At 34.0% G+C, this 25,263-nt stretch overlaps 1 protein-coding gene across 2 annotated transcripts; it reads left to right on the top strand.

Annotated features, from left to right (window-relative positions):
• Positions 1–98: 98 nt before the first annotated feature.
• LOC149817651 (RING-H2 finger protein ATL8-like) lies at positions 99–22,094 on the top strand. 2 transcript variants are annotated; one of them, XM_089985723.1, is made up of 4 exons: positions 99–160; positions 279–471; positions 14,071–14,168; positions 21,466–22,094. In XM_089985723.1, exons 1-4 carry the CDS (start codon positions 132–134, stop codon positions 21,710–21,712), a joined length of 567 nt encoding a protein of 188 aa, XP_089841849.1. In that variant the 5' UTR covers positions 99–131; the 3' UTR covers positions 21,713–22,094. The 2 variants fall into 2 exon arrangements, with proteins under 2 accessions (XP_089841849.1, XP_089841848.1); XM_089985722.1 differs by having other exon boundaries at positions 117–160; positions 243–471.
• Positions 22,095–25,263: the final 3,169 nt, after the last annotated feature.

The following is a 25,263-nucleotide window of genomic DNA, read 5'->3' as shown; positions in this document are numbered from 1 at the left end:
TACGAATCCATTTGACATTCAGAATCAGAAAGAAGCAAGCCTCTGATTCAAACCCACCTGCAACGAAAACGACGGCTTCTTTCTTAATTGACCGAAATCTCTTCGCGGGTCCCTATCTGACAACCCCTCAAATGATTGACGTAAAACCTCAAGCCCCAAGGTAAGAAGAACATATTTCTCTTATTCCTTATTCTCCTTTTCATGGTTCCAGACTGCCCCATATATGGTTTTTGATTCGTTAGCCTGAAAAATACCCATCTGGGTTCTCTCGATTTCAGAAGGAATGAATGGGATCTAATCGTTTTCTCGGTAGCCATGTTTGTTTCTGGACTATATTTGGTTATGATTGTTATGGGTTTCGGGATTAGCTTTGTGTTCTTCGCGCTTGTGTGCACCAGGCTGGTCTGCGCGAGGGCCGCGTCGAGAAGGGAGCAGCGGGAAGATTTGCAATTGCAGCCACATGTAGAGTTGGTAATCCTGCTTCTTGAATAGTTCGTTTTAGTTTGGTTGGTTTTTGTTGTATTGATTTGTAATGGATTACATGAAGTAGAATTTGGCGTGAACAGTAGCAATATACATGTTGGTCTTTTGTCCAACTCTTCTTTTGTTAAGCACAGTTCTGATTTTTGCTTTTTCTTTTAACTTCATTCTATATTTATGGGAAAATTGATTCCAGTCCGTGAGATGATAACCATTTCTTGTATTAAAGAAAGTAATGGACCATGTTGATGGAACGGAAATTTTAGTATTTTACTCCCTCCCTTCATCAAATTCTTCAAGTTTGCTGAAGCTGATTCTTTATGTGAAAACTTTCTAAATTCACTGTGGGCAAAAGTGCTTAATGTGTGAGTTTGTTGCAAAGCTTGTATAATGCTTTTTCTGCACAAACAGGAACACATACCAACAAGAGGATGACTTTGCGCACGAACATGATCACAATGTAGAAATGTGCAATTATTTGATAAACATAGATGAACAAGTGTTCGCTCTATTCTTTTGGAAGGATGCCAAAATTGACAATTTTTTATGGGAATATGCAGAACAGTATATCATGTTTTATTTGGTGCTACACCGTTGGTTAACCTTAGCATTTAGTGGAATTTAGGCAGCAGTCATTTCTTTGTGTATTGTTAATATGGATCTTAAAGTAGCTGCTTCTCATGAACTATCATGTTGGGTTTGGGGATGTAGAAGTATGATGTAATTGAAGGTTTCAAATTATCCCTCATTCAGTAACTTCATTACTGTTAACATGAAAAACCAACAGGGTAAATGGATTTACAGGGGGAAATGACTGTACGATCATGTGAATGCATACACACGCATGCAAATGGAGGTACATAAGCATATTCTGCACCATGGTTGCCAGTCGAGGAAGCGGGAGCGGGAAGCGAGGCACTTTCAAAATTTTAGGAAGCGGGAAGCGTGGGACAACTTAGAAGCGAATCACGAACCGTCTCGAAAGCGACCTAGGAAGCGAACGGGAAGCGACCTAGGAAGCGAACCGGAAGCAAGGGGGAAGCGAAAAAAGAGAGAAAAAAAATAAATAAAAATTTAAAACAAAATTTAAAAAAAATGAAAAATGGGGAAGTGAGGGGGAAGCGCGCTTCCCAAAAAAGGGAAACGCTTCCCTGCGCATTTCAGAAGCGCGATGTTTCGTGCTTTCGAAATGCGCTTCGGGGAAGCACGCTTCCCCATATGCCTAGGCGCTTTCGGTAACTCTATTCTGTACACACTTATACTTGCAAATGCGCATGCACTGACCCACATGTTATGCTCTAACACATGCCAATGAATATATGCCTGGATACATTTACATAAATGAGTGTGTTCATTTAATGCTACTTGCATATATCTCTGCACATATGCATATAAAGGAACACTCTCTGTCAGGCACGCCAACTTTCACATTAGCTTGGTTGATATCTATAATGAAATTTTTTGTTTTCATCAATGTTGTGAAAAGCATTGAGGTGTAGCATAGCACTCCACCAAAAACTGAAGCGAGGCCTAAAAAAAAATTTAACTTAAAAAACATTTAAAAATATCTACAAATACAAACAAATAAAAGAAATGCTTTATTGATGAAGCAACAACCAATAAGAAATAGAAAATATCAAATAAATACTGAAAATATGAGATTAGCATGTAAAAGTAACATTAATGCAACAACTTGATTTATGTAAGTATCTAATAAATAAAATATGAGCATTAAATAAAAAATTAAGTAACAAAATCAGTAACAATCGAATTTCTCAACATCATGTCATTATCAAAAAATGCATATTAGCATTAACTGTATACATAATTACATATATATAACTGTATATACATATATAATTATATATTCAATTACAGAAGCACAATAACACACAAACATGATTTCGGGCTTTTATAGAAAAATTCACGGAAGCAAATAAAACTCAAAAAGTAATAACTATGTATATATCAACAAAATTAACATGCTTTCGGGCTTTTATAGAAAAAGCTAATCAACGAAATTAATTATGCATGCTTTCAGGATTTTATAGAAAAATTCACATAAACAAATAAAATTTAGAAACTAACAACTATGCATATATCAAAAAAATTAACAAGCTTTTGTTAAAATATGTATATATATGATTTTTGTTGTAATAAGTAATGGCCATAAAGGGCATTTTAGTCTTTTTACTTTTGTATATAGGTATGTCCTATAGGGACAGTTTTGTATTTATTTTTGTTTTTTATATTTTTTGTAATTGCCTTGGTTTTGAGGGGCTCTTTTAGTTAGGTTCTTTTTGGACTATTCAACATATAGTGACTAGTCAATAGAGCTGTTGGAACAGTCCAACAAGCTCTATTGAGACTGCCTCTTATGTATAAATGGGGTAAAAAAACTCAGTTGTTTCTAATGTTTTTCCTAAGCATACTACTCAATAAAGATGATACTTTTTATGTTCTTGTATTATTCTTTTGACTCTTTGAAGTCTTGTATGTGCACTTTGTATTTGTGTAGGGCCTTAGTGCTTTTGTTTTTGTTTTTTATTGGACTTGTAATAGTGCTTGTGCACTTTGTATTTATTTTCCACATATTTCGTTGCATGGTATCAGAGCCAAGAAAATTTTCTTGGTATTTTTTGCCTTTTTGGGTCTTGGGATTCTTTGGTTCGAGTTCGTGCTTCGTGAAGGAATCGTGATCGATGTATGGCTTAGATTCAATAGAGATCTTGACCTGGTATGTATCTTAAATCTTTATTTTTACTTGAGTTGTCTATCTCATGCATCATGCATAAGAAAGCACTCATTTTTCTTATCTTTGAAAATTTATTTGTTATTTGTGTTAAAACTAAAATCTTTAAATACTTTTTAAATGTATTTTGATTTATGTTTTTAAATAGTTTATAATATTTATTTGGTCTTATGAAATTATATTTATATATGTGTATTCTTTATGAGATATAGTTTGAATCTTAGATTTTTTAACTCTCTTTATTTAATATGTACGCATATGATCTAGTATTCTTGAGCATGTATTTTTGTCACTTAGATGCTTTATTTGAGCACTTCATGGTTATAAATGTCAAAATAGGTTCTTATGTGTGACTTCAAATTTAATGCTTTTTGTATATTGTATTTTGTTTTATTTTTCTAATATTGTTAAACATTTTTAAATGATTTTAAAATATTTATTTTAAAATGGCTTTTTGTTCCATTCACAAGTATGATTTTATGAGATTTTGCTTAACATGTATTTGAATTTCTTTCTTTTCTCTTTGATGTATTCTTATGTGAAACATAAAATATTTTATTTAGTATTAAGGATTTTATGTGGTTAAGGTCTTAGTGTTCATGGATATCTTGTTATTTTGAAATTTGAATACATGTTTTTTCATATTGATATATGATCCTTGTGCACATGATTGTCGTACATACACATTGATGAATGAGTTTGTCTATTTTTGCATAAGGAATTAAGTATGATTTCTTCATACAAAATTTGTTCTTTTATGAGAATTATGCACTCATTCTTGTGGAATTTGTGTTGAACTCCTCTATGAGATTTATGAATACTTTTCAAGTATGCTTTTTAAAGTTATTAAAAATATTTATGTTATTGTGTGTTCTCTTGTTGGCCCTTTTAAAGGCCCTTGTGATTGTGCCCATTTGGGATGTAATTTTATTGCACTTGAATAGTTTGTGCCTTTGTGGTTGTGATATTTCTTAGACTCATAGCTCCTTAATGAACGCTATCTTATATGTTCTTTACATCATGTTACTTTACTGGAGTTTTAAGTATTATGCTTTTTGCATATTTGGTATTAATAAAATATATTTTTTTTACAACCTTCCCTATGTTTGCCCTTTGTGGGTTTTGAAAGTGTACCTTTTGTGGTTCACTTTTGTCCTTGTCTATTTTGTATCTATTGATGGACATTCTTGTTAAAGACTCTCCTTGATGGACATTTTATCTTATCATATGATTGCATTTGTTGCATGATTTTACTAAACTTATTTGAGGATTTCACTTGACTTGCAATTTTTGTCAAATTGGTTCTTGTTCCTTAAAATGTGTCTTTCAAGGATTTTCTATTTGCCTCTTTATATGACTTTGTTAGTTCATCATTCTTCTTTCGATACATTCATTATTATTCGTTTAGCCTTATCAAGATGAGTTGTATGCACTTTCTGTGTTGTGAAACTAGAGTTAGTTGTTGAGGTGAGATATATGTGCACCTCTGTCTTCTTGTCAGTATAGATTGCCAATATTTTTTGCTTTGATTGGCAGTTGATTGACCTTCGGTTCTATGAGTGTGTTGTATCACTCAATTGTTTTTTTGTGCACCTCGATGTTGTGGAACCAGAGTTAGTTGTTGAGGTGAGTTATGTGCACATGTGTTTTCTTATGAGTATAAATTGTCAATATTTTTTGCTCTTGGTTCTATGACTGTATTGTGTCACTCAATTGTTTTTGTGCACCTTGATGTTGTGGAACCAGAGTTAGTTGTTGAGGTGAGTTATGTGTGCACATCTATCTTCTTGTCAGTATAGATTGCCAAGTTTATGAATGTTGTATTGACACTTGTCTTGTCTTTGATTGACAGCTAATTGACCTCTGGTTCTATGAGTGAGTTGTATCAGACAATTATTTATTTGACCTTTATTGTTTATTAGATGCTTGTATCGATTTTTGTTAGTGATGAGTCTATTGTTATTTGCTTGTGACCATTTTTTGGTCCTTATGGATTAAATCCCATATTATTGCAAAATTTATTGCATTGATTTGAATATTGTTTTCAAATCTTCTTGGTTATTGACATCAGTTTGTCTTCATTACAGTATATTATTTGTCTATCTTGCTTTCTCCACTCTTATTATTTGAGTGTTTTTTTTTAATAAAAGATTTTTGTTTATTAATTTACAACCATGCTTATGGTGAGTTATGTGTACCCATTGTAGCTGATGTTATTGTTTGCAGTTTTACAATCATTTGTGAGGTTGGGGATGTGCACCTTTTATGGTTGTAGTGGATTTGTATTGTTAGATAGCCAATATTGCTGGTGCATGGTCATTAGTATGGTTATTGTTAACATTTGTGTTTAATCTCTTGTCCTATGCATTGATACACTTGAATTTTGAGGTTTTTGGGTTGGAGGTCAAAGATGTGGTTGCTTGTGGTGAACAAATTGGGGTTGAGATTTGTACATATCATTTCTTTTGTTATAATTTGTTGAATGTGGGATTTTTAAAATCTCTTTATGAACGTTCTAATCTTGTTCGCTGCCTGTTTTTCCTATATGGAAGATGTTTATTCATTGAAAATTTTTCATGCATTATTATGTGCATTGAATATGCTTTAATTGCATGTTGGATATATATGTTGAAGATATTTAGATTTGTTCTATGTTGGTTATCTTGCATTTTTTGGATGAATTTAATTATTTCTTCTTTTTTGTGAGCTCATTTGAATTCTTATATTTATCATGAAGATGGAGATAGCCAATGCAGACATTGGAGAAGATTATCATTGAAGACTTGGATCCTTCCCTTTGTTTTCTTTTTGTATTTTCAAACTTTCGGTGTTTATACCATAAGTTTGAGGGAAGGTATTAATACATATATATATATATATATATATATATATTTGTAATATAATGAATATATATAATTTTGTTGTAATAAGTAATGCCCATAAGGGGCATATTAATATTTTTATTTTTTGTATATAGGTCTGTCCTGTAGGGACAAATTTGTATTTTTTTATTTTTATTTTTGTAATTGCCTTGGTTTTGAGGGGCTCTTTTAGTTAGGTTCTTTTGGAACTAGTCAGCATGGAGTTTGGAACTTTGGACTGTTCCAACAGCTCTATTAAGACTACCTCTTGTGTATAAATAGGGGTAAAAACCCTTATTTGTTTCTAATGTTTTTCCTAAGCATTCTACTCAATAAAGATGACATTTTTTATGTTATTGTTTTGACTCTTTGAAGTCTTATATGTGCACTTTGTATTTGTGTAGTGCCCTAGTACTTTTGTTTTTGTTCTTTATTGGACTTGTAATAGTGCTTGTGCACTTTGTATTTGTTTTTTCGCATATTTTATTACAGTTTCAGGCTTTTATAAAAAAACTTAAATCAACAAAATTAACTATGCATGCTTCCACAGGAATATAAAAATCCAACTAATAAAAATCCAAATAAATTAAAACATACAAATAACAATCAAAAGAAGAGGGAGGAAGCGAGAGGAAGGGAGAAAGAACAGGAGAGAAGAAGAAGGACATGCGAGAAGAATAAGGGAGAAGAGGAAGAAAGAGTGGGGGAAGAAGCAGAGGAAGGAGAATAAAAAATATAGAGGAGGGAGGAGGCAAGCAGAAGGGAGAAAGAACAAAGGAGAAGAGGAAAAAACAATGGGGGAAGAAGAGGCGGAGGAAGAAGAAGGAGGAGAGAAAATATAGAGGAGGAGAGGAAGAAGAGGGAGGAGACAAGCAGAAGGGGGGAAGAACAGTGGAGAAGAAGAAGAAGAAGAATAGGGGAGAAGAGGAAAAAACAGTGGGGAAGAAGAGGCAGAGGAAGAAGGAGAAGAGAAAAATGAAGAGGGGGAGAAAGAAGAAAGGGGAGGAAGAAGAGGAGGCGGTACCTCTAGGTATTCTTCTTCTTTTGCTTCTTTTTCTTAGAGACGAGACATGATCCAACAATGTTCTCCAAGTCACCAAAGTGGATATACGAGAGCTACAATAAGATCCACGAAAACACCAAGATGAACACACAAAGAACCAGAAATAGGCTCACACACAAAACCCACTCAAGGGGCACACAAGGAACTCTCACAAATAAAGAATATTGTTTTATTCAAGTGGAATCCATGCAAGAAGCAGAGTGAGGGGGCTTCACCCCTTGATATACACGTTCCAAAGAGATGTTGGAAGATGCCCAACAACCCTAAATAGAGTTGTTGGACCCTCCCAATGTCCCTTAAGTTTGACTAGTCAACCTTTGTTGGCTAGTTGGAATCAAACCAAAAAGAAAAAAAAAGTAAAAACCTAAACTAACCTAGTTACTTATATATATTTATATATACATTGTATACATATATTTTTAACACTTTCCTTCAAACTTACGGTTGGATAAGCGAAAGTTTGTCTAAGAGAAAGTGAAATCTAGGAGCAACAAGAGGTTTGGTGAAGAAAATCGTCAATTGATATTCGAAAGTAACATATGAAAGTTCAATAGTGCCATGTAGATACTCCTCTCGAACTGACAGTTCATCTCAATATGCTTGGTACGTTCATGAAAAGCCTAGTTGTTGGCAATGTAGATGGAACTTTTGTTGTCACAACATATTCTAGATGTTCCTTTAATCTAGACTCCCATGTCAGCCAACAATCTTCTTCGCCAGACCACTTCCATAGTGGTTATAGATATGACTCAGTATTCTGCTTCAGTTGAACTAAGAGAAACCTTCTGCTGCTTCTTTCATCTCCATGAAATCAACAAGTCACCTAAAAACACAAAAGCAGTTGTTGGGATTACCTCTCCAATCAACATCAATATAAGCAATTAAATCTAATGATGAAGAAGCAGACAAGAAAAGTTTTCAAAAAATAAAAGTTTTAATATATCTAATAGTGCGTAAAACTGCTCTTATATGAAAAATAGTGAGAGCATGTTGAAACTAGCTTGTTGTGTGAACTGCATGTGCAATGTTAGGTCTCGTAATTGAAAGATATGACAATGCTCCAACAAGTTGTCTGTATGGTGTTGGATTTTTAAGTAGTTCTCTATCATTAATCTTTATTTTGACTTTTACAACTTCGGGAGTGCCAACCTTCTTATTATCTGAGATATTAAACTTGACAATAATATCCAACACAAATTTAGATGGAGTCAACAAATAACCTTTAGAAGAATAAGCAACTTTTATACCAAGAAAATACTTTAAAACCCCAAAATCAATCATTTTAAAATATATTTTGAGAAGTCTTTTAATGTTTTCAACTCCCTGTTTGTCACCTTCTGTGATGATTATATCGTCTACATAAAGAAGAAGAAGAATACCTGCATAAGAAATCTTAACAAACAAGGTTGTTTCAGTTAAACAAGATTGAAATCTAACATCAAGTATAACTTTATTAAACCTGTCATATCAGTCCTTTAGAGCATGCTTAAGGCCATATAGAGCCTTATCTAAATGAAGAGACTTTCCCTTAGGAATAACTATACTAGGTGGTACCTCCATATAGACATTTTTAACGAATTTACTATTGAGAAACACATTCTTAACATCCATTTGGTATATAGGTCATTTCTTCACAGAGGCAAGAGCTACTAAGGTCCTAACTGTGGTCATTCTAGCAACTGGAGCAAAAGTTTTCTCATAATCTATTTCATACTTTTAGGAATATCCCTTGTCAACTAATCTGACTTTGTACATTTCAAGAGTTCTATTACTCTTGGTTTTAACCTTATATACCCATCAACAACCTATATGTTTCTTTTTTAGGGTGAATGTCTTGGACAATTCAAGTATTCGTCTTTTCTAAGGCATCTAATTGCACTTCCATAGCTTCTACCCACTCAGGATGTTCCTTTGCTTTAATATAGTTGGAAGGTTTTATATAGGAATGCATTAATGCAATATAGGCTTGATACTTAGGTGAAAATGACTCATAGGACACAAAATTTTCAAGGATTTTTTATACTCTATATGACCTTCTGGCTTGTATTTCTACCTATTATTTCTAATTGTTTTTCATCATTGGTATAGTTTTTAAGAGCACATGGATGTTCAGAATTACCACGCCTAGAATATTGGATATAGATTGTTCTTCACTCATCACATCACTTTTAACTTCCTGATCTTCATCAATATCACAATTACCAATCTTTGAAATTAAATCCAACAGAAAAGAATACTCATTTATTTTCTCAATTTTCTCAATTTCAAAGAAACTTTTTTTTCTAAAAAGGGTGCATTCCTTAACCATATAACTTCTTAGTTTTAAAGTCAAAACATTTGTAGCCTTTTTTATTATTTGCATATCCTAAAAAGACACAAGGAATAGCATGAGGAGAGAGTTTATCATTTTTGTCAGTAACAACAAAATACTTACATCTAAAAACTCTCAGTCGAGTGTAATCTGGGATTTGTTTAAAAAGTTTTTCAATAGGAGATATGTTTTTCAAAGAAGATGACATTTTGTTAATAAGATAAACTGCAGTTAATGTAGCTTCAGTCCAAAAATCTTTAAGTACTTGGTTTATAATAAGTAAAGTTCTTGTTTCTATAATATGCCTATACTTCCTTTCAACTAAACCATTTTGTTAAGAGGTATAAGTTCAAGTTTTTTTATGTATGATATTGTATAGGTCTAGGTAATTTTTAAATTCTTTTGATAAAAACTCTGCCCCTGAATCAGTGCGAAAGATAAAAATATCATTCTTGAATTGATTTTTGACTAAATTGTGAAATATTTGAAAATGTGAGAAAACTTTAGACTTGTGTTTAAGAAAATAAATCCAAGTATCTCATAAAATCATCCAAAAAGATTACATAATACATAAAATCACCCTTTGATATAACAGGTGTTGGTTCCCATACATTTGAATGTATTAACTCAAGTAGTCGGAAAGAAACAAAGGTTCTTTCTTGAAATGGTAATCTCTTCATTTTACCAGGAATACAATTTTCACATGTAAAATTTTCAAAATTACAAACAAATTTCATCTTTGGAAAAAACAGAATCTTGGATATACTAGGATGGTCAAGTCTCTTATGCCATAGATCCAAATCTAATTTCTGAAAATTACAACAAAATGTATTCTTGGGTATTTCTAAAAATCACCCTTTAATATAACAGGTGTTGGTTCCCATACATCCGAATGTATTAACTCAAGTAGTCAGGAAGAAACAAAGGTTCTTTCTTGAAATGATAATCTCTTCATTTTACCAAGAATACAAATTTCACATGTAAAATTTTCAAAATTACAAAAAATTTTCATCTTTGAAAAAACTGAATCTTAGATATACTAGGATGGTCAAGTCTCTTATGCCATAGATCCAAATCAAATTTTTGAAAATTGCAACAAAATGTATTCTTGGGTATTTTCAAAAAATTCATGTAGTATAAGTCTTATTCTCTATGGCTTTTCCCAATCAGCTTCTCTGACTGACGATCCTGCACTCGACAACTACGAGAGGAGAAGAAAACATTACATTCATGGTCAGATAATTGAGAAACATATAAATGGTTTAAGTTCAATTTAGAAATATATATAATTTTTGGAATACAAAATCTTTTTGAATTTTGAGAAATATTTTCAAAATTTATTATTCCTTTTATCTCAAGAGATGCTTCATCATCTGTGAAAACATTTGACCCACTTGAGTTATGACATTCGGATAACATATCACCATTTGGTGACATATGAAAAGTGACACCTGAGTCAAGAAGCCAAAGAGATTTATTGAGATCAGAAAAACCGAATAAAGAGACCATGGCTCTAGTGGATGAGGATGCTCTTTTGAGTAGAGGTTGAAGAGTCTCCACTAATTATGTCAAGGACATTTCCAATAGATAAATCACTTGACTCTTATGGAGGTCCAACAGAGACAACCTTCTTCTCATATGGTTTCTTCAATTTAGGACAATATGTTTTTACATATCTCGGTTCACTGCAATAGTAGCAAATAACTTTCTTTCTTTTATACTCATTGCCTTGCTTCTCATCATTTAGCCTTTTATAGTATGGCGGTTTGTAGTTACGAATCTATGTCACAGGGATTCGGCCAGCAGGGTGCCGCACCCGCATCGACGCGACTCGACGCGGGTGCGGGTGTGGGTGCGGCACCGGGTGCGGTCAACCCGATCCTGGGTGCGTTGACCGCACCCAGGATCATTTAGGTCCATTTTTTTTGGATTTTTTTTTTTAAAAAATTTGCCTTCTGAAATGGGCTGCGATTTTTTTTAAAAAAAAATCAGCTGACAGCTGCTGATGGGCTGCGAATTTAAAAAAAAAAAATCTGCTGACAGCTCCTGTCAGCTGCTGACAGGAGCTGTCAGCAGAGAAAATCAGATTTGAAAAGGCAGCTCCTGTTAGTCCTGGCAGCTCCTGTCAGGAGCTGTCAGCTCCTGGCAGCTCCTGTCAGTCCTGGCAGCAGCTGTCAGCAGCTGACAGCTCCTCAAATCCTTTTTTGCGTAGCTCCTGTCAGTCCTGGCAGCAGCTGTCAGCTCCTGTCAGTCCTGGCAGGAGCTGTCAGCAGCTGACAGCTCCTGGCAGGATCAAATCCTTTTTTGCGTAAAGGATTTTCTCTCTCCCCTTTATATATATATATATATATATATATATATATATATATATATATATATATATATATATATATATATTACATTTTTGCCCCTGCCGCACCCCCGCACCCGGGTTTTTTGGAAGTGCCGCACCCGCACCCGCACCCATGTGACATAGTTACGAATATATACAGCTAGAACCAAGTCGTCATCACTCTTAGAGATATGCTTTTTAAGTTTATTATCCTCCATACTTAATTCTTCTATAGTGTCTTCTATTTAAGGGACTTTTCCTCGATGAAGGAGAACGGGTTTGGTGGATTCAAACTTCGATTTCAACCTATTAATAAATTAGTAAAAGTACTTCTCAATTTTATTTTGGCGGAGTTTTATATCTTCCGAACAATGCCACTTTGGTTCAAGAAGAGCCAATTCTTCCCATAGTTCGGACAAACCATTATAGTATTTTCTAATGCTTTTGTCTCCTTGAACCATATTTTGTATCTTGTCTTGCAAGTTGCACACATGTGCAATATCCTTGAGAGAATATATTCTCTTAAGATAATCTAATGCATTGTTTGCATGTTCGAATTTAGCAAGACTTGAACACTTTTTAATGTCGATGCTATTAATGAACCAAGACATAATCTTGGTATATTTTATTCTCCATTCCTTCCACTTCTTCTCGTAAGTGGTCATTGCCTTATTTTTCTCAACCTCCGTAAAAGGTATCTCTTTCTCACTTTCTACTTTGATAAGAATTAGTTTGGGTACCGGATCAGTCTCATCTACTAATCCCTACAACCCTTTTCCTCATATGAGGTGCTTCATAATTGAATCCCATGTTATATAGTTTGAATCATTGAACTTGATGGGTTTTATAGTGATATTTTCATTATCCATTTTACAAGGGCAAAGATAAAAAAAAAGACTAGAAGGAAGGAGAACAAGGGCTAGGGTGAAAATCATGAGCACTCCACCATGCAAAGGCCACTAATCAAGAGCACGAGCATTCCTTTTCCACGCAATCACCACCAACCTAGTTCTTGAAAACAATCACGATCATACCTCACTTGAATAAGAATTGCAATAGAGCTTCAACAATTTCTGCTTGATCACCAAGCTCTGATACCATGTAAGGAAATGAAAACCTCCAATAATATTCTCCAAGTCACCAAAGTGGATACACAAAAAGCTACAATAAGATCCACGAAAACACCAAGATGAACACACAAAGAACCATAAATAGGGACACACACAAAACCCACTCAATGGGCACACAAGGAACACTCATATATAAAAGATATTATTTTATTAAAGTGGAATATATGCAAGAAGCATTACATTAGTGAGGGGGCTTCACCCCTTTATATACACATTCCAAAGAGACGTTGGAAGAGGCCCAGCGGCTCTAAATAGAGCCATTGGACCCTCCCAACGTCCCTTAAGTATGACTAGGCAACCTTTGTTGACTAGTTGGAATCAAACCAAAAAGAAAAAAAATTAGAAGCCTAAACTAACCTAGTTACTAATATATATATATATACATTGTATACATATATTTTTAACAAGAGGGAGAGATGAGATGTGAGAGAGAGGGAGATGTAGAGGCGAGAGGGAGATGTAGAGCCGAGAGCCGAGAGCCGAGAGCCGAGAGCCGAGAGCCGAGAGCCGAGAGCCGAGAGAGAGTGAGAATCGAGAGGCCTGGCCCTAACCCCCAAAATCTTGGTCAAATGGGGGCTTTGACCCCCATTTGACTTGAATTAAATGAGGCGCGCGCCTTGCCCTAAGGCATACGCCACATAACCCATGAGGCGTGTGCCTTAGTGCTTTTATGTTATATGGATGCACCTCAAGGCACAAAGGGCTTCGCCTTGGGGTGAGACACGCTTTTGGTGCCTTAAAGGCGTATTGTTAATAACACTGGTTTTTATCAATGTTAACATGCATCAAAGTAGGGATTTTAAGAAGCTTTGTAGCAAAATTATTCTTATCATCTTATGGTTGGTTGAATAGGAACTATCTAAAATTCTAAATTTTCAGGTTGCAAAACAGTTCTTCCCTGTTCCATATTCCACAAAATTGTTTGTGCTTAGCCCCTCCAAGAATTCATTTCATCCCCTGTTGCCTTCACCACAAACCCTTTATTTTTTACAGTGGTCTTTATGGTTAACTTATGGCATTCACATGACTGAATTTCGTTGTCATGCGCAAAACTATGAATTCTCTATTATTCATCAATTTTGAAAATTGTATTGTTACTATCTTCTTCTGAATGGATGGTCTCTCAAAACCTTGATAACAGGGAGCACATACTATTCATGGATTGGAACAAATTATTGTTGCAAAGTTTCCTACGACAAAGTTCAACAGTGATGATTTCTCTTCTGAAGAAGATGCGCAGTAAGTGTCTCTTTTTGTGAAAACTCTCTTCAGGCTCCGCTTTCTGGACCTTTTACAATTTCACAAAATCAAGCATTAAAAGCCTCTCTTGCTGCCATTTGTTGAAGAGCACAAACTTGATATGGTTGTCTAATTTAGCTCATTTCAATTTGGTAATAGTGGTCAAACTCAATGCTTAATCGTCTTTGTCACATGCGCACACGTGGCTATACATCCTTACACATTCCAGCTCATTGTAAAAGGTTTCTTTCTTTTTCTTTTTTGGGCATTAGTGAAGGATATATATACCCCTCATGAATGAACAACAAACATGATTAGGAGTTCATAAATGCTGAATATTGACTGATAATGAAAAATGAAATCATGTCTTCACAATCATCCACGTTTCCTCATGCAGGATGAGTAAGAGAGCTGAACAATTCATGATTGAATTTAAAGCTCCCCCATTAATAAGAAGAATTATTGATTGATTGTTGAAATGCAAATTCTCATTCCAGTCTGTTTGTTCTTTTGGACCTTTTCAGAGTTCGAATTTAGTGGCCAGCTTATTTTTAAATATAAGGGCTATTTACAAATTACAATTACCTACTTTATTTTCACGAAATGAAGTATATGCTTTGGTGTGCCACTTATGGGCAAGAGAACACTTAGAGAATATGACCTCTTGTGGGTCAAGGGCTGAGAACACACATAAAAATAATTGATATTATTAGGGAATAATCCCTTGGAGAAGACTTACAAAATGAGAGGGGGTAGACCCCATTATATACAGGTGGTGGCTCATAGAGAGCCGTTGGGTAGGGTCCAATGACTCTTTGTTATTCTCAAAAAACCCATAAAGATTGAAAATTATTACAATAAAAAGAATAAAATAAAAATAAAAAACACTTATTTCTGTTGTACATATGAAAAAACCAGAACACCCCTGAACTACAAATTTACAAAAATGTACAGAAATGCATATGTAAACATATATATAAATATATGTTTACATTTAACACTCCCCCTTAAACATACAGTGAAATCACCAAAATTTTGTCCAATAGGAAATAAAACCTTTGGCAAGGCAAGGCTTTTGTGAAGAAGTCTGCAAATTGATATTTTGAAGTCACATACGGCAGTGAAATAGTCTTCTTTAAAATTTCTTCACGAACATAATGACAGTCCATCTCAATATGTTTAGTATACTCATGAAAAGTGTGATTTTCAGCAATATAGATGGCGCTTTTGTTATCACAATATAGTCTTGATGGCTCTATCACGATTACTCCTATATCTCTAAGAAAATGCCTCATCCATACAATTTCAATCGTCGTGGTTGTCATAGCTCGATATTCGGCTTCTATGGAGGATAAAGATACTTTCTATTGCTTCTTGTATTTTCATGATATAAGAGAATCTCCTATAAAAACACAAAAACTAGTAGTTGGGCATCTATCATTTGGGTCTTCTCCTCAATCAGAGTCAGAATAAGCTATTAAATTAAGACGAGAAAACGAAGATAAAAATATTCATTTAGAAGCAGAATTTTTCAAATATCTAATAATACGCATCACAACACTCATGTGCACAAAGGTAGGAGAGTGCTGAAATTGACTAGTCGTGTGGACTGCATGTGTTATGTGTGGTCTAGTAATAGTCAAGTATGTCAATGCTCTAATCATCTGCCGATATGGAGTATGATCTTCAAGAGATTCTCCATCATCGATTTTCATCTTTGGATTTATCACTTCAGGAGTATCTGTCAGGGTTACCAGAAGCACCATAGGACTTGGGGAAACACGCTTCCCTGAAGAGTGTTTTTGAAGTGTGAAATGTGGTGCTTCTGAAACATGTTGGAAAGTGCTAAAAAAATTGGGAAACACACTTCCCAATTTAGGAGAAGCGTGCTTCCCCTTCTTTTTCCTTTTTTTGTTTTTTTCTTCTTTTTTTTATTTCTTTTTTTCTCTTTTTTCGTTTTTTTTTCTCGCTTTTCCAGTGCTTCCACCTTGCTTCCTAGGTTGTTTCCGGTTCACTTCCTAGGTCACTTCTCTTCTTGCTTCTGAGACGTTTCCTGGTTCGCTTCCAAGTCGTCCTGCACTTCCCGCTTACTAAAATTTTGGAAGTGCCTTGCTTCTCACTTCTGCTTCCCGAATCGCTTTCAGCTCTTGCTTTCCCGACTGACAACTCTGGTATCTACTCTTTTGTCATCAATAATTTCAGACCTGTCAATAATTTTAGCTACAAAAATTTGTATTGACAGCATGTACCCTTTAGGGGAATATGCAACCTCAATCCCTAAGAAAAATCTGAGAAAGCCAAGGTCAGTCATTTCAAAACTTTGCTTGAGAATAAATTTAACTTGATCTACTAGTTTATTTGCTCTAGTTACGATCATATCAATATAAAGTAATAAAATAACAATATCTGCAACGAAATTCTTAACAAACAAAGCATTGTCGGTATAACAGGAAGTATATCTAAGCTTAAGCATAATAGAACTAAAGCGATCATACCAAGTTCTTGGATATTGTTTAAGACTATACAAAGTTTTTCTAAGGCACAAAACTTTTCCCTTAGGAATATTATATCCAAGGGTGAATCCATATATACTTCTTTTAAATCACCATTTAAAAATGCATTTTTAACATCCATTTGATAAATTGACCAGAGGCTATGGCTATGAGTATTCGAACAGTAGTCGTTCGTGCTATAGAAGTAAAAGTTTCATCATAGTGAAATCTATATTCTTGAGCATATCCTTTAGCGACTAACTTAGCTTTATGTCTTTATAGAGATCCATCACTTTTAATTTTAACTTTAGATACCTACCTATATCCTATTGATTTCTTATTGGTTGGTATGTCAGATAATTCCCAAGTTTGAGATTTCTCTAAGACTTTAATTTTTTCATTCATAGCATGTTGCCATTCAATATATTCCTTTTCTTGATTATATGTAGAAGATTCAAAGTATGAATAGATTTTTGCTAAACAAGCTCTATAATGAGGTTCAAATGATTTATATGGTACAAAACTATCTAGGGCTCTATGTGATCTCTTTGAGTGCCTAATTCTTGTATTTTCTTGTTCTCCTATATTCAAATATTTTTCTGAAGCACTTAGTTGTTTATTATCTTTTTTCTTTGGTATTGAATGACAATTGGATGATCCTGAATATTCATTGCAAGTTATCTCATCAATGTCTTCATTTTGTGAGGCATTGTTTTCAGGGAAAATTTCTAAAAACTTATATTCATTTTCATCTTTTGGTGTGGCAATGCCAAAACTATTTTCTTGTTATAAAAATGTGACGTTCTTAGAAATATATAACTTATTATTTTTAAGATCATAACACCTAAATCCTTTTTGGTTTACTCGGTATCCTAAAAATATACATGGGATGACTTTAGGAGATAATTTATCATCTTTATGAGTGAGCACAAAACATCTACACTCAAAGACCCTCAGTCAAGGATAATCATGTGAGACTTTATAAATCTTTTCATATGTTGAAAAATTTTGAATTTTTATGGAGTGTAACCTATTTATAAGATATACTATAGTAAGGGTTGCTTCAGCCTAAAAATATTTTGGAACACTCTTAGATATGAGAAGAGTTCTAGTGGTTTCTATTATGTACTAATGCTTTCTTTTGGCTAATCTGTTTTGTTAGGGTGTATTAGCACATGATTGTTAATGGAGTATTTTATTTTCTCTTAGATATTGTTGAAAGTCATTAGACATGTATTCACCCCTTGAGTCGGAACAAAAAATAGATGTATTGGTCTCCAAAAGATTTGTCACTAATTTATTAAAAATTTTAAAATTCTCAAATACTATATATTTATGTATAAGAAAATATATTCAGGTATAACGAGAGTAATCATCTAGAAAAATAACATAATAAGTGTATCCTCTCTTAGAGGCAACATGAGCATGACCCCAAACATCAAAGTGGACTTATTCAAGAGGTTTAGAAGCAGAGAAAGACCTCTCTTGATATGGAATTGATTTCATTTTTGCAAGAATACATTTAGTACATATTACAAAAGTCCTCAAATGAGGAACATTGGATAATTTCTATATGCTAGGATGCCCTAGTCTTTGATACCACAAAACTTTATCCAATTTTTGAACATTAAGGCAAAAAGTCTTTATGGGGATTTTTAACTAATCCATGTAATACAAGTCTCATTCTCTATACCCTTTCCCAATTTGCTTTCCGAACTGGAGATCATGAATTAAACATTGGTTAGAAGTGAAGGAGACTTTACATCCATGATCAGTGATTTGAGAAATAGAAAACAAATTTAAATTTTATTTGGAACAAATCTTATTTGTGAAATACTAAAAATAAGAGTTTTTTTTTATTTTCAATTTTATTAATATCAAGAGAGGTTCCATCGGTAGTAAAAATATTTTTTTTATCAGTAGAATTGTTATAGTTAGAAAGTATAGATCCATCATATGTCATATGAAACAATGCACCTGAGTCTAAATGCTAAGGAGCCATACCTGGAGGAGAGGAGGAAGAGATGGAGGCACCGGTCACGAATTGTCCTTTGAGACGAGGTTGTAATGCTTTCACGAGTTGAAAAAGAGACATGTTTGAAATAGATTTACTTGAAGTATCTTGATCAACTTGTGAAGGACCTACTGAAGCAACCTTTTTTTCATCTTTGTTCTTGAATTTTGGGTAGAAAGGTTTAATATGTCCCGGTTCTCCACAATTATGACAAAAAACACCTCATCTTTTCCTTTCATCCCCTTTTACCTAATACACACGATTCTTCCCATAGTTATTGTTCTTATAAAAATGTGGTGATATGCATTTATGAGTGTTTGTTCTCGGCTTTGAAATGACCAATACATTGTCTTTAGCTTCATTTGTTTCATTTTGTCAATCTAGTCTCTTCCATACAAACTTGAGTTAAAACTTCTTTGATAAGAGAAAGCTCATCTTGTCTTCTATGAATGATATTGCTTCTCATTTTCTCAAACTCGGGTCTCAATCCTCTCATAAATTGAAAAAATTGCTCATTGTTTATTTGCTTCTTTTTAAGTTGAGCATTCTTGGGAGTTTTCCAAATAGGCTCTAACTTGGCCAGTTGATCCCACTTCTTTAGAGAGCCAAAATACTAATAGTCTTGTCGCCTTGTTTACAATTGCGTGTTTTATCTTGAAGCTCCCATGTAAAGGCAATATCACTTTGAGTATGCATTTGTTTAATAAAAAGTTATGCTTCATTGACTTCCTCAAATTCCAAAATAGTTTCACATGTATCTTTGTTCATACTTCCCATGAATAGGGAAACTACCTTGGCATAAATGATTTTCCATTCTTTCAAGGCTTTCTTATAATTCATAAGAGCCTTTTCCTTTTTTTCTCCTTTGAGAACCTCTTCCTTAATGGTTCCATCATTTTCTTTAATAGATTTTGTGAGAGTGAGTTGTGATTCAATTGCGGAACCATCAACATACTCCCACAAACATTTTTCAATAAGAATTCTTTTAATGGTGGTAGCCCATAAATTATATTTCTTCTCATCAAATTTAATTGGGACTACTGTGACTACTTGTGAGCCATGGAACCAAAAAATATAAAGCAAAAGAGAATAGAAAGAAAGAAGAATAAATACTTGGAACTATTTTCAACTCTTTTTGAAGTACCAATATCTCTATGCATTCATCGGATGACCAATCTTCAAGAAAGTTGGTAGGCATGCTTCCCAAGGCAAGACCCGATCTTCACACTACTTCAAATATGCTTGAGGAAGAGTTGAATATCACCAAAGAGACGACCTTGCTCTGATACCATGTCACGAACTAAAGTATATACTTTCGTGTGCCACTTATGGGCAAATGAACAGTTAGAGAATATGGCCTCATATGGGTTAACACATGAGAACGCAAGAATGAGCCACTAAGGACCGAGAACACACATAAAAATTATTGATATTATTGGAGAATAATCCCTTAGAGAATACTTACAAAATGAGAGGGGGTAGACCCCATTATATATATGTGGTGGCTCATAGAGCCATTGGGACCTACCCAACGGTTAGAAATCTAGTTCTAGCCGTTGGGTAGGGTCCAACGACTCTTTGGTAATTCCCAAAAAAACCATGAAGGCTGGGAATTATTACAATAAAAAGAATAAAATAAAAATAGAAAAACATTTATTTTTGTTGTACATGTGAAAAGACCAAAATACCTCTGAACTACAAATATACAGAAATGTACAGAAATGCATATGTAAACATATATATATATATACATATATGTTTACATTTAATACTTTTATCTTCAGTTGTCTACCTACATAGTCATGCTGACTATCCATCCTTTAACTATGGTTAATAATTAAAATAATTTCAAACCATACCAATTTTACCCTCATTGAATTTCTTTCTCTTTACTCATCTCTCTCTCTCTCTAAACACTCAGTAGACCTTATCCTATATCTGACAAAAGGACACAAAATAAGTCTGGTATGGGTGGAATCATGTTAACCTGATATTGTATCAGATTTTTTGAGGGGTCCAGTTATGTACATTGGGCGTGTATATGTTGAACGAAGAACATTCAGTCATATTATTCAAAAGTACTTTTCCTGCTTTAGAAAAGTTGGAGTTTGTTTTGGACACTCGCATAAATTCTTTGATGTCCATGGTTTGTATCAAGGATAGGAATCAGCTTAAATCGGCTGGCTTCATGTGTCTAACCAACTTGAAATAAAAGGAAGACCCTTGAGTACCAAAATTCATTCATCTGCTTCCCAACACATTTGAGTTGAAAATCTGAAGGAATACCACACAGGGTCCTCAAAAGTTGATTCTTGCTTTTTACATGAGATAGAGAAAGATGGGGAAGGTTTACGATGGCTTGAGGTTGTACCTGCCATAAGTCCAGAGTAACCTTGGTGGTAAGATGGAGGTTTGTGCAATGTAGTGAAGATGGGCTACATGTGAACATAGAAGTGAATACTGAAAATTAGAAAAAAAAAGGAAAAAAGAGGGAAATATCAAAGGGTAATTTGATTTTTATTAAGGTAAAATCAAGAATGTGTGAGAAAAGGAACTGTCGTGTAAGGAACTAACCACAGGTACTGTTTTGGTTAGCCATAAAATCAATGAGATATGTGCTTGAATTAGAAAAAATTTGGGGTTTGAAGTTGAATTATGAAAAATGATTAGGTTCTGTTTTGTAAATAACCCAAAAATAAACAAAACAAAACAATAACTAGAAAAGTGACATGAGCACTTGAACACCTATCTTGCATCTGTTTATTTTAAATATTGTGGTTCCCTCCATCAGGTGCTCAATCTGTTTAGGAGAGTACCGAGAGAAAGACGTTTTGAGGGTGATGCCAAAGTGCGGCCACACATTTCATGTAGCTTGCATAGACGCATGGCTGCTGAAGCAGTCAACTTGCCCTATCTGCCGTTTATCACTGCAGGATGCTTATGATGTGCAGCAATCAACGTCTCCTACATTGGATATGACCATCCAAATAAGGGGTCCACACACTGCCCTTGCAAGGAGCGTGGAGCAGGATGAATGATACTGCCAATAATGTGCTGGTATTGTTTTGGGACTAGAGCAAGGGAATGCAATAAGACTACTGGGAGCTGGGCGTGCTTCAATTCTGATGTAAGAATTGTACATTTTACTGGAGATGGAGATGATTCTGATTAAGGAACCGTGAGTTCTACTGTGCATTTTACTCACGTCTCTTGTCCCTGGGGTTGATTGGTTTCAATTCGGTGTTTGGGATCCTGAATGTGGATGAAAGAACTAAAAGTCGTTCACCTTTGCATTTGTCAATTTCAACTTGAATTCTGTACATTTTGTAGAGCTTTGTAATTCTTGGTTTTGTTATTCTGGAAACTGAAAATTTAAACAATTTATGAAAATACAGAAATGCTGATTTATTCTAAAGAGAATTCCATGGAAAAATATTGTTTTGTCACACTTCTGGAAGAGGAAGACCTTGGAAGTTTCTGGGATGACTTGATCAGTGCTAAAATTTCTGGACCTTTAAAACAGTGCAATTTTTCAGAACTCATCATATGGTTATCAAGTCAAGTTTAAAATATAGCCATAAAGGCTTGATATGTTCTCTGTGATGGCATAGACTCCTCCAATGCTTGCAACGCAACAAAGAATGAAGTTGAAGATGTTGCTGAATGCTGATACACTCATAATTGCTGGTAAGTTGAAGACAGAAAGTAAAAGGCCTCAGATCTTGTTCAGGAACAGAATATGATCTTGGTTATCTACAGAAAATCCGATCCAAAATGAGGTTGTTTTCTGCACATGCAGCATAAAAAGGGATATGATTGAAGCAGCAGGAAAAGAGAAAATCTTTTAAACTCACTTATTGACATGGGCATGAATAGACCATGGACAATTCTTGAGACAGTATTACGTGACCATAATGAGACATGAAACATGAAACATGATCAAGGAGGCAACAATTTATGATAAGGAGGGACTGCTTCAAGTTATGAAACCCTCTTTAAGTTTAGTCTCATCTATGGCCAATTCACCACCATTCGTAAATCACGTGTATGGGAGGCTTGAGATGTACCAACAGTTGATTAGCGAAGGCATTGTCACTTGTGAGTTGATTAAAGCGTCCATAAGAACGCCAACTCAACCAAATTGTTGAAGTGTGCGACAGTTGATAGTATCTGGCTAGCAGTGGCTTCAAAGAGAGTTCCTAAATCGTCCAAGTATTCACAAATATCAAGAAATGTGGACCCCAGTCACCTCAAGAAAATATCGAGCTTTAGTTGTTCGAGCTAAGTTTGCGTCTGCCATTCAAGCTGTGTTTTTGTCGAACTTGAACAAGCTTAGGCTTACAAGTCTATTACCTCTTACATAAGAGGAAATAGGTTGAACAGCAACATTTTTTTTTTTCAAATAATGGATTCATCAAGTGAAATTGGTTAAGAATGTTAGATATATAAGTCTGTGTGTGTATGTGAGAGAGAGAGAGATATTAAAAATAACGGAAAATGATGGTACTGTATGACAAAAATAACATGTTTCTCAGAATGCCCTGCAATTTTTGAAATCTGCCCTATGTCCAAATTCACAAATGTCTTAATTCTTTAGAATCTTTTTACCCTTTGCACGAGTGAACCTTCTAAAGTTTGTGTGATATATCGATACACTCTCCGAGTATCGCAAACTCTCACTAAAAGATAAATTCAAACCTTTTTGTTGCGGACCTCACGATGTTCATGTAACCAAATTTGCGAACCTCCTGTAACTGAGACCTTTCATAACATCGCAAATATTTCACTAAATTCACATAATAATTATACTAAACTTGCATGACCAAAATTGTGAACTTCTTGTATTTGAAACCTGATGTAACATTACAAATATTTTACTAAATTCGCATATATAGCATGATGTTCACATAAGTAAATTCACAAACTTTCTGTAACTGAAACTTGTCATAACATCACAAATATTTCACTAAATTCACATACATGAACTAAGTTCACATATTCAAATTCACAAACTTTCTGTAATTGAAACTTGTCGAAACTTTGCAAATATTTTACTAAATTTGTATATATAGTACTAAGTTTGCATAACAATGTACAGATCTCCTTTAATAACTGATCCTCAAGGAGATTCACAAATATGATGTGATCTGCTCAAATGTTTGGCGTGCAAATTTTCAGTTATTCACATGCTTGTTGAATCATATATAAAGTCATTTTTATGCATTTTGTTTATTTTTTTGTTTGTTTTTGGAAAGAAGCCTAACATTTGAGCATGTGAATAAAAATGACTTTATATATGATTTTCATAAATTGTTTTGATGCATTACGACAAGGTTGCGGTATCCTTCTCATCAACTTTCCTGATTAGGTCGAAAGGTGAATTTCATAAAAATAAAATTATATGTGCATAATGTTTTATTTCATTATGAAAATTTTCTTTTTTTATATATATATGAGCATTTAATAGCCTCATGTGTATTTGTGTTTGGTTATTGTGGATGTTTTTTGTATGTTTTTATGTGTTTTGTTTAATATTTATCACCAGATTTATCGTTTAGGGTTTACTATGTTTATGGTTTTTTTTATAGATATATATTTATTTGTTTTGTAGATTATTTATGTTTGTTCGCTTTTCCTTTAGTTAATATTTGATGTTTTTGTGTTAGTGTAATGGAGCTAGGGTTTATTGTGCACAAGCATTGAATAGGGGTTAGGGAGTTGTTATGGGTAGTTGGCTTCCAGAGTGATTGTTGTATGTAGTTATGCTAATTGAATGTATAAATTGTACATTGATAGCCTTTTCTCACATGTTATTTTCATTAGATGAATGATATGTTGTGTGGTTTGTATAAAAAGTTAATGATGCCCTCTGAAATGGTTAAAATATATGGTCATCCTACTTAGAGATCTATAGTGGTCTCCAAAAACAGTAACTATAAGAAATTTATAGCTTTGATGTCTTATAAAATCATATATACAAAAGAGTCAATGATCCTCTGGTATAGTTGTTCCTCGAACGTAGATAGCAAACATATATTATAGATGTATTGGATGATGATGATATAGAATCAATGTTATTTAATGGTGACATTTATTTAATTGCTCGCAAAGCTAAAGAAGTTGCTTGTAAAGTTAAACAAGAAGCAATTGAAAGTGGTGTATAAGTAATTGATGAATAAAATTATGAGAATCTTGTAGAGAATGTGTATATATCTTAGGCACCATCTATTAAGCTTGATCCTTTGACGAACAACCAACTGTCCCAAATAGTGAACAATATTGATGTCCCAAATATTGGGCTAAGGAATGCGGAGGGCATGCAGTTGCCCGAACCTATTAGGAATATAGATGTTTGACGTGCAGGCAATGAAGAACTTTCACAAATAATTGATTTTGTACATGATCAAATGATCATTGCAAATGATGTAAAACCATGTAGGCAAACCAGTGCCGGTGATCTTCATCGCAGTAATAGGGATGACATATAACCTTTCAAGGTAGATGAAAAAATTATGTACAAGTTGTTGTACTTCATAATTATGCTTGAGATATAGGTGTGATGATGGTTGTGATATTTTTATAGTTAACC

This window comes from Nuphar pumila, chromosome 13 (genome assembly GCF_984573655.1).
Source record: "Nuphar pumila chromosome 13, dmNupPumi1.hap1.1, whole genome shotgun sequence".
NCBI classification, from domain to species: Eukaryota; Viridiplantae; Streptophyta; class Magnoliopsida; order Nymphaeales; family Nymphaeaceae; genus Nuphar; species Nuphar pumila.
This window is presented reverse-complemented; position numbering and strand designations above follow the sequence as displayed.

What these genes read in the sequence shown, in the direction of transcription:
- LOC149817651 (XM_089985722.1), top strand. Translation starts at nt 132, where the DNA reads ATGATTGACGTAAAACCTCAAGCCCCAAG. An exon ending in GTAAAACCTCAAGCCCCAAG is followed by an intron (nt 161 to 242) that starts GTAAGAAGAACA and finishes TTGATTCGTTAG; the next exon opens with CCTGAAAAATACCCATCTGG. An exon ending in TGCAGCCACATGTAGAGTTG is followed by an intron (nt 472 to 14,070) that starts GTAATCCTGCTT and finishes CCTTGATAACAG; the next exon opens with GGAGCACATACTATTCATGG.